This window comes from Manis pentadactyla, chromosome 6 (assembly GCF_030020395.1).
Source record: "Manis pentadactyla isolate mManPen7 chromosome 6, mManPen7.hap1, whole genome shotgun sequence".
In the NCBI taxonomy this organism is placed as follows: Eukaryota; Metazoa; Chordata; class Mammalia; order Pholidota; family Manidae; genus Manis; species Manis pentadactyla.
The window spans coordinates 42,038,499-42,053,988 of NC_080024.1; the positions used below are offsets into that span (position 1 = coordinate 42,038,499).

Below are 15,490 nucleotides of genomic sequence, written 5' to 3' on the forward strand. Positions count from 1 at the left end.
TATCAAGATATGTTTAGGCTTTGGTGATCTCCTGGAAATAGGGTCAATATGATTTCCTCACTCACCCCAAAGCTGCTTTTAATCTGCATCTTGAGAAACTTTCAGCCGATTTCGCAGTTGCGGCTGATAGACAAAAAGGCATTCTTAGTAGGGCACACAGGCGGCAACGTGATTGGCTGGCCTCCCTGAGGCAGGGTCGAGGCGGTCGCAGGGAGCTCCCCGCTGGCAGCGCCCCCGCTGGGAAGTTCTGTGTGTATCATGCGCCCTCTTGTGTTCACCATCACCGTCTTTCTCGTCCTTTGCTCAGACAGGAGGAGTGCCTGAAATAAAGATGCCACGTGGAGCCTCACCTACAGCACAAACTTATCTAAAATCTCTGTCCAAACAAGACAGGAGTAACTCTGTAAAGCATATTATTAGAATAATACTTCTTTCACCGTCTCTAAGTATAAAGTATGCTTAAATAAGAAATGCTTGTCTTACAGCATTCAAACCTCTGAAACTAGCATATGAAATTAGAGTCCAAAACACTAGCTTTAGAAAGAGGAAACAGAACTGACATCCTTAGAATTGGCTGCATCAGGATGGATGTACCCTGTCCTCTTAATGCTACTGTGGGTCAGAGTCAGATGTACGTGTTTATTGGCTTTCTATTTCCTCTCTTCACTTGCCTGAACCCTCTTTTCTCAGAATAAACACCTGTCTTTACTACAGTGCCAAGTGACCCTGCTAATTATCACTCTGTTTGTTTACCTTGAGTCCACAAACAAGTTACATTTTGGTTATGATCTTAGGTATGATTGGAGATTTTCTGTGCATAATGTGGTTACCTTGATGTCTGTAAGACAGTTTTTTTGGTCAAGGCTGAAAAATGGGCGGGACAAACGCATGAGCGCTCCAGCTGTCTTACCCGTGGTGATGGGGAGCAGTGCAAAGGACACAGCTTTTGGGTATGATTGCACAAGCACGGAGGGGGGTTCAGAAATTTTTTCTCTCCAAATGATAAAAGTAAGCTTATATTGCAAATGCTGAAGCTGGCATAACTGTAGTAAAACAATGAAACGATGAAGTACAATTCTTATAGAAATGTACTGCCATCTACTACAGGTAACATCATCATTGCAGGAGTTTGATCCTCCCCCCTGGGTTATTTATAATCAAGCAAACATCTTTGACTAGCCAGGTCAGTCTGTTTTCTTGGGGACCCCCAGACTCTTAGTATCTATAGTCTTTTTTTCTTGGGCAGGAAGAAAGGCAGAGAAGAGCCTTCTAATCCCCTGCTTGGAGGATATTAACTTGGCTGCCAGTTTTCTGGGAGATAAATTGAAGAGGCTGAGATCACTCTTCATTGCAAAGACTTTCATTTAATCCCCTGCTTTCAGTGTAACGCTCTGCCTTCAGCTACGCCTGGCATTACTGACTCCAGAGATCCTGATACAACAGCTCCAGGGGAGAGCCCACCAGTGTCCTGTGGAGTTGGGGTGAAGTGATAACCTGCTCCAAGGGTAACTAAGAGGAGCTTACTGCTTCTTAACAGACTAGCAACTGCTCCACCTTTTTAGCCCCGTCTCACCTGTCTTTGGTGATACCTAATGTCTCTAATGCACGAGGCCCTCAGGACTTGAATCAGCTGACTTCTGGCTGCTTCCTCACCACCTCCTGTAGGCACTCTCCTTTCATTTGTCTGTGGTTTATTAAGTTAGTTACCAATTTCCTGTTTGCTTTTCAGTTTCTAATGTTGTTTGGATCTGCCTTTATCTTCTCTCCTATTCTCTTTGGTCTTGAGTTTATATTTTTCATTTAGCTTGTTTGTGGGTTTTGGCTTCATTGTTCTGGAACCCTTCCTGGCATCCCTGCTGCCCACAGGTGTGGTTAGTTGACTGTCCTCAGCCTTTTGCACCTTCAAGCCATGTCGCAGCATGTGCACCAGGTCAGGTTCTTCTTGGGGAGGCCCTCGGCCAGCCACTGCAGTGGGGATAACCAGTGTCATGCTCTTCTCTGGCGACATCTACGCAGTGACTGAGCAAGGTGGGAATACAAGGGCCTACCCATGCCTGCTGTCACGGGCCTCCTCCAATGGGCAGCCTTTGCTCCATTGCTCCCCGCTGGGCTGGCAGACCGTGTCATGTCTGCATCAGTCTGATGGCTCTGCCTGCCAAGGCTGCTCTGCTCTGCTCTTTTCCTCGTGTTTCTCAATAATAAGCTTATTGTACTCAACACCTGCTTCCTGGAAAACCCAATGGCATGCTAGCTTATTTAAGAAAGAGAAACTACTAGAAGGATAGTGATCTCCTTTGTGAAGGAAGGTGTGTTCCAAGTACCCCGAGGTACTCTCCAGGTAACTTAGTTCCAAAGAATTTCATACGAAATTTCATCCTCTCTCCAGGCTAAGCTTCAAAATACCAGGAAGATAAAGAATATGATTGGCCCTGCTTGGGTCTACTTCAATTAGCAGGGCTTGGTCTTTATTGGTAGCCATTTCCAGAAAAAGAGGAAATTTGAACTAGACACCATCCCAAAAGATGTTAATGCGAGGCAGAAAATGCCAATTGCCAATGATTGTTCAGATGATAAACAAGGGACAAAATTAGAATACATCTTTTGAGCTAGATTAGAAAAAAAGGAAGATGTCATTTATTTTGGGCTAGGCATTGTTCATAATAATCACTGTCAGATCCTCCATTGAAAAAAACTATATTTAAGTTGTCTGTATTTTAGGCTGAGCATCTTGATTTCTTTTTAAAGGACTCCATATTTTTTAAGAGCAGTCACTTTCTTATTTGTCATTTTCTGGAATTTATCTCCATGGGTTCTGATCAGAGTGAAGGAAACTCCACTGTTTTCATTAGTTACCTAATATTACATTTCATTTAATAAAAACATAACCGTCAATTCATATTGAGCTTGTTGTTAGCTACAATCTCCACAGAATTTTCAGTGAGCTACTGGTATTCACAATCTGTATGTTTTAAATGGTGTCCTTGAACCTAAGGGCATTTTTCCCCCAAAAGTGTGACTTGCAATTCACTTGGTTTTCATTCTTGACTCGTTAACATAATTTCTAGTTTTCTCACTTTTAAGTTTGACAGCCTCTTACTATCTTCATCTAAGATGCTGATGTTAAAGAATATCATTTGGTACTTTACCATTTGTGATTTCTCTCCAGTTGGCATCAGTCTAACAACATGCATTCTTCGGGTTTAGTCCATCTACCAGTTGATGATCAACCAACCACTCTTCTCCATTCAGTCCACAAGCTTATCACAACAGGCGTCCTCAATACTTTGCTGAGATCCAGACACACTGAAACTATAGTACTCCCCGGGGCCACCAAGTCCCTTTCCAAAGAAAAGGATATCTCCTAAAGAACATCATTTTTCCTACAGGCACACAAATTGACTAGAATCATGTCAGATTCAATATCATGCCCAACTGATTTATGGAACCCACCTTTTGACCACTTAAAAACTTCAGTTCATTTGATCATTTGCTTCTTTAGAATAACTCAAAAACTACAATTTGCAGTTTCTTAACAAAACAGCAACTGGTTTGGGGACTACAGACCCTCATTTATATGAGATAGAACTCATTTATATATTATAGAATATCCTCACCTACCTTGGGCATTAACTCCTCCTTTTCCATGTTTTACCTTGGTCGGGATATTATGCTTCTTACATGTGAACAGCCATCAGAAGCACAGGTATCAATTTTATGGTCTTACTGCTAACTTTATACCACCAGACACTAGGCACAGTCTACTGCTCTGAAGTTTTCAGAATCCTTTTATTGTGGATTAGACTTCATGACACTACTTATAATTCTGGGACATCGTCTGCTGTCACATTTCTTCTTGTGAAAATAGCTAAAAAGCATGAATAATAAAATGAAAGTTAAGGTGGAATGATAATGGCTCAGAACTTTTTTTGAGTGCAAATAACACAAAAAGGTCAAGCTAGTACAAAGTGAAATTTATTGTAGAATCAGGAATATCTTACAGAAAGAACCCAGCTTTAGGGTAAGAGTAAGAGCACAGAATTAGAAAGATGGGACTAGAAAACTGGGAAATCTTTGGGGCCCCAGGGACTCTCTCCATCTCTCATCTCTGCTTCTCTTAATGCATAGGCTTTATTTTTCTTTCTCAATGGAATGGGTTAACTGCTAGTTGGCCCAAGGGAACAGCAAAAAAAAATGTTCTTATATCTCTCAAGTTCCAGCCCAACAAAAAGCTCTTTTTCAATTTAAATTACCAGGGAAAGAGGGAGATGAAACTCCTAATTGGCCCAGTTTGGTTCAGGAGCAGACTCCCTGCTGAATCAACTAAGACCAGTAGAAAAAAACCTCACTGTATAAAGTGGCTGTCAGGATCCCATGGCTGGAGTAAGTATGGTAGATAAGAAAGAGAATTCAGCTTTTAAAAAGACATCCCCAAATATGTTTTCCACAGGTGCTTTTAATAGGCTGAAGTCCTGGAGGATAGAAAAAATAACTGTCAGTCTCCTTTTTCTTTCTAAAATAAACTTATGCACAAATTTGATGCTGTTACTCTAAGCTGGAGCAAGTATGTTCCTATGAAGAAAGAGATCTGAGAAAGAAGGATCTTGCTAATCATCTTCAACATGCTATTTAATCTCTCATATATAAAATGGGGATGATAAGAACACCACCACCTATCTTGCAGGTGATTCTCTGAGAGAATCACAGATAATATATTTAAAGTGTCTGGCACTGTACAGTAAACACTCAGCAAATGGTAGCTATGATTTTAAATACTAAACAAATTCATGGAATATAAACCTTTTTTTAGATGCCTGCTAGAGAGATGTATTGTTTCCTCCAAGATTGAGCAAACACTGGAGACAGCCCAGTGAATTTAATTCAAGAGAGAATATTTGAACACAGAACACTCAGTTCCACAGGATTCTAATATACGAATACATCTTATCACTCTCTGGTTAGCTTTATCATTACCTGCAAATGGCATGAAATAAAACATGTATAAGCAAGTGGACAATCAACTTCAATTATAAAAATAAAATGTATTTAAATTATATATATACATATACACAGAGTACATGACACATTTACTTATTATATATAAATTTTGCTTTTCAACTGCAAAGTTATATGTACAGTATAAACAGTAGTAAGAAACCATAAAAAGCCCTCATTGTACTTCTTTAATCTGAAGTCTCACACTTGTTTTCCTCCCACAAGAGGACTGGGTCTTGCAATTCACATGCACACTTATTATAGCAATTATTTTCCCATTGAAAAGAAACTCTAAAAACCTGCTATTAAACTAAAAAGTACTATTACCTTAGATTCAAGAATATAAACTATTTGAGACAAGTAGAAGGTTTTTAATTGGATTTTTACTTTATCAGCAACACTTTGTTCCATATATATAATTTCCTAGTCTTCCTACATTCCCAGTAATCTTGAAATGGAAACCAGGTCACATTCTTGAACATAGGCCTCATTTTTCCATTTTTTTGTCAGAAAGCCACCAGGTAATGCATTTTTAAAATGTGCCTCAGAGCAGGATGCTTTGAATTAAGCCCAGCCTCTCAGATCTCAATCTATGTAGCTGAGACACATGCAGGTGAAAACTGAAAGATCAACCACTTATTTGCCTTCCTAACACATAACCATTTTAAATAATTTTGTTAGTAACTAAGTGAATTACATAATTGTTGACATCAGAAAGAGTCCCAATTTGTTTCTCCTCTAACAAACAACCTTTACGATGTATTTGAAAACCTGCCCGTGCAATAGTCACAGGGCACTAAGAGATGGACAACTCTCGGCAGTGACAATGTATGTAGCAAACATGCCTTTCAAATGAATGTATGCTCAAGTTCTGTGCTTAAAAAATTGTATTAGAAGCCACATCTGTCTTACTACTGTATTCTAAACACCTATTACACTGCCTGGTACATAGTAGGTGTTTCATACATGGTATGAAATGCACAGATGAATAAATTTTTTTATTCATACAGTAAAAATTAAGTGTCTTCAACTCTAAGCTGGCTTAAAGGCTAATATTATCCATTTCACCTTTCTGAGGACAATTTCACTAAAAAAATGCTAAAGGAGAATGACAGAACAATATACAAATTCTTGTAGGAATGATAATTTTACATATCTACCAAAAGATCATAATTACACATTAAAAATGAAATATACAATAGATAATTCTGAAATTTTCATTTCCATTTTAGGGTTAATAAGCCCTGAGACATAAAATATTGGTCCATGCACAGTAGCTACCTAGTACTCCTTTCTCAGGTGAGGTGCATTATATAGAGCAATAGGTATACAAAAGTTTTTGAGCCATTCCAATATTCCCGCTGCTCTGATAAATGAGAGATAAATTGTAGGCAATATCTCTTCGTAAGTCTAACTGGTCAACTTCTATACCCTAGGGGGAAAAATACACAAATGAGTTCTATTTAAACTGACACCCAGGACAATTTTTTAAGTGTAAGTGTTCAAAAAACTATTAAAATCCACAATACAAAAAAAAAAAGTAGAAAACTATGTATATACCTCAGATCTAAATTTTTATCAGATAATGCTCATTCAGTTAATCATTATAGAACTGTATCATCAAATATGTTAAAATGTCTAACCAATAAGTTAAAGAAAAAGTCTCACCCACAAGCCATAGCAGAATAAACTTCAGATGAAGTAAGGATTAACAGTAAAAAAATGAAACCATTTAAAAGAAAAAAAATATGGTTGAATAAAATAATAATAAAATGTTGGGTAGGAAAGGCCCTTCTAAGTGTAATAGCAAAAGTAGAAAACACAAAGGGAAAGATTAATAGATTTGACTTCATAAAAAATGTGAAACTTCTGAATTAGTTAAAAAAAATTAATTGTAAGTAAATAAAAACACAAATAAATACACACGAACAACAAGATGGGGAAAATACTGTACTATATAACAGAAAGGCATATAAAGGATAGGTCTACATGGGCATACAGCAAATTGATTATAATGATTACCTTAGGGGTGTTATTACCTTTATTTCTACTTAAGTAACAAAGCATGGAATCAATGGAGTACATTAGATCTATGTTTCTAATATTGCCAATACAAAATTTTGAAGTCACCTGAAAACATCTGCCAACAGTGAAAAACTGCTACCTAGGAAGCTTAAGGAGCAATATGTAAAGCTACTTATGAAGAAAAGAACACAGAAGTGTATATATTTCATCAGCATAACTAAAAGTATGTATTCATTTGCTTAATAACCAAAGTTGAACAAGGGCAATTAGAAAACAGTTGTGAGGGAATGTGGGGATTATGAGTGCAATGTAAAGAAATTAACAGTGAAGATAATACTTTTCTTCAGAAATTAAAAATTAGATTTTAGACAGAAATTATCACAGTATTGGCAACACTTTACCCTATCTTATCTTAAAACAAAGAAAACTACATTAATATTGGTCTTTCATTTTTACAGAGAAATATGTTAGCTAGTTTTGGCTTGGAAATGAGCAATGACTCTATTACTCATTTTGGAGTAATAGAGGCCCTGTGTCTACCAGCTGAAACCTGCAGAACCACCGGGTCTATCTTGGGAAAGCCGAAATACTACTAACCACAAGTCATATATGTCCACATGGTTGCTGACTAGGTCACAAGGCCAAGATGTCAAAGATCTACTTGTTGCTGAACATAAATGCATTCAATAAAGGAAAAATCTATTTTAATACACAATTTATTTCACTGGACCACAACACTGAGCTAACCGCACTTATCTACTGACGACTTGCAGTGACTCCTTGGTTTTTAAAGGCAATCATACCATACCTCTGCCGCAAGTGGAGGCAGCTCCAGGGCTTTCTGATAATAGTGGATTGCAAGGTGGATCAGCCCTAGTTGGTGAAGGCCACGGCCCAAATTGTAGAATGATTCCTGACAAGGCCCACGCAGACCGAGGTAACGATTAAGAAAGGAAAAGCCCTGCCAAAAAGAAAAAGCTAATTCAGTATTTCACTCATTTGACAAGTATGTATTGGACCACAGGATGTGCGAGATGCGCTCTGTGCAGGACACAACTATTAGAAAAAGAGACACAACCCCACCCTAAAGAACACAGGCCAGGATTACAGTGTCAGATCACAGTGTAGTCAAGAGCTCTTCTGAAAGTGGAAGGAAAGATTTTTTTAAAGCTAAGGACAAAAATATTCACAGAAAAGAAGGCCAAATGTTACAAGTAGCTGTCAAAGATCCGTAATCTATAAGCCTCAGGATTTGTTTTTTATGGTTTCAAGCTGGCTTTTGTGGCATTAGAGGCCAGTGAATGTGTTGGTGTCTAAAAGCTTGAGCAAAGTATAAAATTCAAGCCCTTATAATGTTAATTTAGAAAGGTTTATTCTCAGGAGCAAACACACTTGAATAATACCTAGTCTTTCTGGGTGAATAGTATCTTTTATAATTTATTTTATAATTTACCTCTAAGGACCTTAATAATGTCTTAGTCCAAAACACTTGATTTTTTTCCCCTGAAAGCTTCTGACTCCTTCATGGATTAGTATAGAGCACAGCTATAACAACGCTGCTCCTTGTGTCACAGCATCCAAAAAGCTTGCCTCTTTGTCTCCTTCCGTATTCACGTTCCCCTTTAATGCAGCTTCAGTTTTTATCATCCACAGAAAGTTACAAACTGCAAAGGTGCAAGTGTCCTATGTAATTAAGTAAATATATTATCTGAGAATTGAGAGTAAACCAGCTAATTTTTGAGTATAGAATATAAACTGCAATTATTCCCTGCATGATCTATGTATAATGGTCATAAATTTTCCCTCATAAATAAATAAAAATTAACGAATTCTTTAGAATTAATGCTTTTATGGATAAAATAATTATGTTTAATAAATCATACTTTCTGCATAATAAAAGAACCCATTTGTGTATATGTGAATATGACTTCTACTCCACTGAAAACCATGGTTCTATTAAATAAAGCAGATAAACTATTAACCTCAGAGAAATATGAAATCATCATACTTAAAAAGGACAAATCTACATATCAAATTCTCAGAAAGAGGGAAGAGTAAACCTAGTTGAATTGTTGCAACCCAAAAGAACTTATAGGAGCTGCCGGCTGCATTTTAAGAATTTTTTAACAAATTTAGGAGGGTAATCTCCTTGACAACTGAAAGACTATTCAAATATTTAGTGATTAAAAAACTAGGTACTATGGGCAGCCACTTTACTTTTTACTTTACATTTTAGGTAATGTGAATCATCAAATGGACAAACTACAAAAATATGACCACAAAAACCAATATTTTAATGGATAAGAAAAGGGTGCTTTTTACTATGCACTATCTATGTTAAATTTCAAACATTTTTTATCACATTAATTAATCACTAATGGGCCTGAGTACACTTTTTATAAATGTTAAATAGAGATAGAAGACAACATGAAAGCTTTTACTCTTACAATATGACATAAAGGTAGGAAAGACAGTAAAATATATGGAAGTACTTTTTTCTAAAAGTAAAGAGAAGGAACACTAATTATAGTCCTGTAGCATGAATAAACTGATGAATAATTAGAACAATTTAAGAATCATGATATTTACAATAAAACTTGATTTTCAGAAGTTTTTTTTAATGGAAAATGTTTAACATCCACAAAAGTAGAAAGATTATTACAGCAAATTTCCATCTACCATCACTTATAGTTTCATCTCTGCCCACAACCATTTAAAAACTGCTCTTTAACCATATAAGTAATTTGAAATCTAGCTTTCAAATTACTTTGAAGTACAATAAATTTTTGTCCTATCAGGCTAAAAAAACTACATATTTTAACTAATTAATAGGAGTTAAGCCATAAAACCGTCCTATTAATATTTATCAGAATATAAGCTTCACAAGGGTTAAGTAATTCTGTCTGTGTACTCGCTCACTGCTATATCCCTAGTTCCTGGCATAGTGAGTACTCAATACATAGTTTAATTTAAAAATAAACCTATAAACTGCATATAGCAAAAGGACCCATTAAAAAGCTTAGAGGAAGAGGTGGACAAATATTACAAATAAATACCCAAGTAAAGGAAAATTGTTTTTTACTTTTTATGTTGGAAATTTTTGAGTACACAAAAGAGAATATTATAATGAACTCAAATACCCAGTTTTAACTATAATGAGCATTTTAACTTAGGCTTTCTTTTAACCATGTTACATTAAAAAGCAAACAAAAAAAATCCTTTACTAAATTTCCTACTTCATTCAAGCCAACATGCTCTTTCCTTCCCAAACTACTTAAAAAAAAAACCTATCTATACATGCATCAAACATGAACATAAAACCTGAAATCCTAAAAACGAAAGTGTTGACGATACAGTGGTGAACAAGGCAGACAAGGTCTCTGATCTCTGGTCTCTCAGTTTATACTCTTAATGAAGAGGAAACCATCTATACAAAGGTAAATAAGAAAACAAAAAAGCTAATTTTCAAATTTCTGTAAGAATCAAGAAAACTTTAAAAGAGCAATGTGTTAGTGATGAGGTAAGGAAACAGGCACATAGTCACATATTCACACGTTATTGTAGATACATATTATTATATATTTTTTAAATAATTTAAATCAATTTTGAGGACCTATCAGGCTGGATGTCTTAGGGGCTCCAGAGTATGAGGAAGCCTGCACTGAATTTCTCCAGATTCTGCCTGTGTCTTCTCCCCATGTGATCTGGCAGTGCACCCTTCTATATGTCTATGTCTAAGTCTTAGAGAGGAGTACCACTAGATGTTGAGTCCATGACTGCTGAACACAGGGATAGGTATGGGGAATCCCAACACATATACTAAGTAAGTATTACTGTTGAAGAAGAATAATAAAAGCATGAAGAATATTCATTTTTTGAAAATATAAAATTAAGCAATGAGAAATCCAAACTAATTACCTGCACAATTAGAGCATGTCTTCTTAATACATACTTCTGAGATGCCATGTGAATAAAGGTTAGGCCTATACAGAGGCTATAGAGAGGTTCGTGGGGATGGGTGCGAAAGGCTTGCACATACTGTCCTGAAAAATGAACAATGATGTCAGCTGTTATGACAAGAACATAGTTCTTAATTTCTTCAAACACTTACTCAAATATATTTTAAGGCTAAACAAAGATTACTGTTTTTAACATATGCAAGGTATACATTCTAAAATACCAACCAAATGCATATTACTTTGAATTTTAAAATGTATAACATGTAACAAATTAGAAGGATTTACTCATAAATGTACCCTGACCACGAAGATCAAGAGAAACTAAAATTAACGTTTTTTTAGGCACAGCTAACCATTTCCACGTAGTGCAACACTTAAAAAATAAAAAATTTATGAATTGCAATCATTAATGTAATGATCTTAAATCTAGTTGAAAATCAGTGAGGGGATGTTTCTTCTCGTGAATTCATTTGTAAAATTACCTAATTTGTCTTATAAATTCAAATGTGATAGGTCCTGGAGGTAAGAAAAAGGAAAATAGTTCAGGTTTGGTTTTTCAGATTGGGATTTATTTTCCTCAATGTAGCAACTACTTTGTTTTTCCTGAAAAAAGAAAAATGTATCCAATAACAAATTAAGAACTTGGGGTTCTGTGAATTCCATGTACTCTATGGCTTCATGGATAGAGTTCCATGTATGCTATTCTACACAACTGTCTCATGTTAAAAGCCTCACCATATGAAGGGAATTTTAAGCAAATTTTTCTTCTCAAGGAATAATCCACAATTTATCACACACAGATAAAAACTTCTATTTCTTCCAGCTCCTAATGCCAGAAGAACAGCACCACAGAATATCTTTAGCAGCACCAATGCTAGACTGCCATTTGGACTTTCTATTTTTACCTTCTGTAAGAGTTTCTAAACATAGGAAAATAAAATAAATCTCTATTTTATATTTTCTTATTAAACCAACAACTCCAGAAAGTACACACAGTGGAGGCAAGTTTCAACATTGGATATTCAAGGTTACTGGCTCAACAACTGTAAAAACACCAGCCATACAGAAACATTAAAGTATTAAGTAGCCAAAATCCCAGATTATTCATAAGTCAACTAGCTTTTAGGCAGGAGAAACGTGCTTCATTATAAGTTTAAAATTTGGTTAGGTATTTTTCTATTTATTTACTTCTGATTCCTATTTACAGAAATTCTTTTATGTGATTAATTTTGCCTGAGTTCAATTAGAATAAGTAAGTATCACGTAAATAAATGTTGATATAGAGACTTGTCTAGTAGGGGATGAACTATCAACAAATCTTAAATCCTTTTTTGTACTACAGCAAACTAAAATCAGGTAGCAAAGATTCCATAATTAATGAAAATTATTTTTAAAACAAACATGCCTAAGTAGGAAGTATTGTTGACCTTTACAATGAATTATAAGGCCATTTCAGCCTTTTGAAACCAAAGCTTCATAAGAAAAATAAATACTAATATTAATTATCATTTTTGCTAATAATTACAGCCACTTACTATATGTGCCAGGCATTGTTTTAAGTACTTATCATTTAATATTCAAAAAATCCACAAGGTAGGTCCAATTATTATCTCTACTTCAGAGATAAAGAAACTGAGGCAAAGGGAAGTAGAGGAACTTGCCATGAAGGAGCTGCTATTTACATCCAGGCAGTTCCACTCCAGAGGCCTGGCTCTTAACCACTAGGCTTCCCACACTTGACAAAGTCATGTGCCAGGGCACTTACCAAGCGCATGCTTAAAACTACCAGATACGAATGCATTATGTCCATTCAAGACACACAGGGCATGATTATCTGGGTTTTTCAGCATTAAACGGAGACAGAAGCGATGATGGCGTACATCTTGGGAGTGCATGGTAACTTGATTGAAAATGTTCCAGAGCTGGGGTTTATTGACGTTTTCCATGACCATTATCCTAAGATTGCAGAAAGAGGATGATGGTAAAAATATGATGGAAAAGAACTTCCTGATTTCTAAGAATGAAACCCTTTTCGGGGCTGTCCTACCAACACTGAAATGTAGCACCCCCCAACAAGGAAAAACAGATTGTTTCAATGTAGTTAAGCAAAACCACTTAAATGGTGAATGATTTTTTTCCAGAAAATACTGCTTTAGTTAATTATTTCTACATCTTATTTCTACTTTTCAACAAAACTTTCAAGCCAAAAAACAGAATCAGGTGGTTGGTTTCATATGTTCTCTGCTGACCCACTATAGCTGCAGTACAATGAATACTGAGTAATAACTAACAATAATGCATGCCAGGCATTGTTAAAAGGCTCATAATAATCCCATGAGGTGGTAGTGTTATGACGGCCATTTTAAATGGGTAGACTGAGACACAAGAGGTTAAGCATATGAGAGGGCATGCACCAATGGCCTCAACTAACCAGTAAGCAAGAGCAGTTAAAATAAAATAGCTTACTAGTTCTGGAACATGAGAGACTAAGTAAAAATAAATATACATACTCTATCAAAGAATTAATTAAACTAAGTTATTGGAAAAATCACCTGATATAGTTGTATGCCTTTCTGAAATTTCTGTCCAGAATTGCTGCAGAGAGACCAAAGTATTCCAGCTCTTTGCGTTTTTGCCTGTCATCATAAAATGAATAATATTCCAAAGAAGAATCCACAAGTAACTCAGCCTCCTGAAATCGGGATAGGTCACATAAGGAGTATATAGCCTTCAACAGAAGGTTCCACCAGTCATCTTTTGTCAAGACACTCGTGAGTACGGCAAATATTGCTAAAATGAGACCAGTGAAAATCAGTTAGGTCATTGTATTTCCAAATACTATAGTATTAAAAAGAAGAATTCACATGATTGAGTCTAAGGTTAAATTGAATAACCATGGTCCTATAGACCTGAATTTTTGCCAACACTCTTCTGACAATGACCAGAAGGGGAAGTTGCTTGTTTCCACTCCATCAACACCACCTCCATACGCTCTGCCAATCTGCAATTCCAGGTAATTCTTACTTCTAATCTGTTCTCTACAAAGTCCAGTTACCTGACTTGTGTTTCTCAGTGCAAGCTAAGACATATGGTCCTTCAGGGCAGAATGAGTGTGCACTTCAAGACTGAGATCAAATACAGGAGTCTGCACATAAAAGGCATTCAAGGGCTTGCTCAGCAAAGATTTCAAATTCATACTTTGAAATTCAGATTGTTCTTGATCTTTTTATAATCTTCCTTTTCTTTTATCTGCTTCAAAATTTCTCTTTTCCTTTAACTATCTTCTCTTCCTTATTTATCTGTAAGAAGCCTCCCTTTCATACCCTTGAGAAATATCAAAAGCCATAAAACATTTCTAGCTTGACCCAGTATTCTCCTTCTGAGAATCTATCCTAAACAATTCATCAAAAGTATGTATAAATCTATAGGCATGAAGATGCTCACTACCATATTATTTATAAAATTATCACAATCAACCATATATCAAAAAAGAAGGGTATGATTAAATAAATTATGGAACTGCTATCCAATGGAATATTCACGTTCCTTACATAGAATAGCTATAAGGAGAACAGAGCAAGATGAGAAAATGTCTGTGAAAAAATAAGTGAAAAAATCAGAGTACAAAAATGTATGTAACCTAAGGAGGCTTTGCTTATCCTATGCTAGTACATGAGTATGAGGGGACACCCACCTTAACAAAACAACAGAACCCTATGAACCTGAGAAAAACCAACAACGGACCTGAGAAGAGAAAATACTGAAAGAAAAAACAGGATCAAATGTAAAGAAAAATATAACTTACAGAAACATAGTCCCAAATACATGCCATAGAGGAAGAAGCTATTAGGATAAGCCCAGAAACAGTGAACTGGACAGACGGCAGGGCTCTGCGGCAATCAGAGCTAGGTTATGGGAGGCCAAAGCGCATTCCTTTCCTGAGTCTTCTCCCTGAAACACCTTACTTATGTTTTAACATTGTGCTTATAGAGATTCAGCTCTTCTGGATTCTAAAACCCTGCCCATTGCACACTGCCATGCTTGTAACAATGACTTAATAAATGTCTGCTGAATTAATTAACAATGAAATAATTTTTGGTATCTCCAGTTTATAACCTAGATGTTTTCCAGTTCTCTGAGTAATAACCTCACGCTAACATACTTAATGTTTTTTCCAGCTAAAAACAGATGCCTTTTAAACTCACATTACTTGAGACTGGGCCAAAGCAACTTCTTTTCAGAATTTATATGACCATTGCTACATTGTAAAAAATTAATATGACAAAGAATAAAATATATGTAATTGAAATAACTGGACAAGTAGAGTGATTTGTACAGTCATCTAATCTTCATAAATTTAGGATACATTTTCTTCTTAAAAAGCCAAATTAAAACTCATGTTAAGTTTTTTTCACAGAAAGATAAAAGCAGATGTTTTCAACTTATAAAAATTAAATGATTTACATGTAGCCTTTTTGTTAAACACCAAATGAGTTTATTACACTTGAGGGATT

At 35.8% G+C, this 15,490-nt stretch overlaps 2 protein-coding genes across 7 annotated transcripts in view; both read right to left on the reverse strand.

Annotated features, from left to right (window-relative positions):
- LOC118928252 (uncharacterized protein C2orf66) overlaps positions 1-193 on the reverse strand; it is a 149,766-nt gene extending 149,573 nt beyond the window's left edge. Inside the window, exon 1 of one of the 2 annotated variants that reach the window (XM_057503765.1) lies at positions 66-163. In XM_057503765.1, coding sequence (XP_057359748.1) covers positions 66-89 — 24 coding nt within the window. In that variant the 5' untranslated portion in view covers positions 90-163. Of the gene's footprint in view, positions 1-65 lie in introns of both variants that reach the window. The other variant, XM_057503764.1, reaches the window with a different exon arrangement.
- LOC130684085 (general transcription factor 3C polypeptide 3) overlaps positions 102-15,490 on the reverse strand; it is a 35,564-nt gene continuing 20,175 nt past the window's right edge. For 2 of the 5 annotated variants that reach the window (XM_057503760.1, XM_057503759.1), the window contains exons 14-18: positions 13,529-13,766; positions 12,742-12,932; positions 10,936-11,060; positions 7,826-7,978; positions 5,020-6,424 (exon numbers count right to left, since the gene is read on the reverse strand). In XM_057503760.1, the coding sequence (XP_057359743.1) occupies positions 6,302-6,424; positions 7,826-7,978; positions 10,936-11,060; positions 12,742-12,932; positions 13,529-13,766 (830 nt within the window). In that variant the 3' untranslated portion in view covers positions 5,020-6,301. Of the gene's footprint in view, positions 321-5,019; positions 6,425-7,825; positions 7,979-8,470; positions 8,701-10,935; positions 11,061-12,741; positions 12,933-13,528; positions 13,767-15,490 lie in introns of those variants that run through there. The other 3 variants (XM_057503758.1, XR_008998219.1, XM_057503761.1) reach the window with 3 other exon arrangements.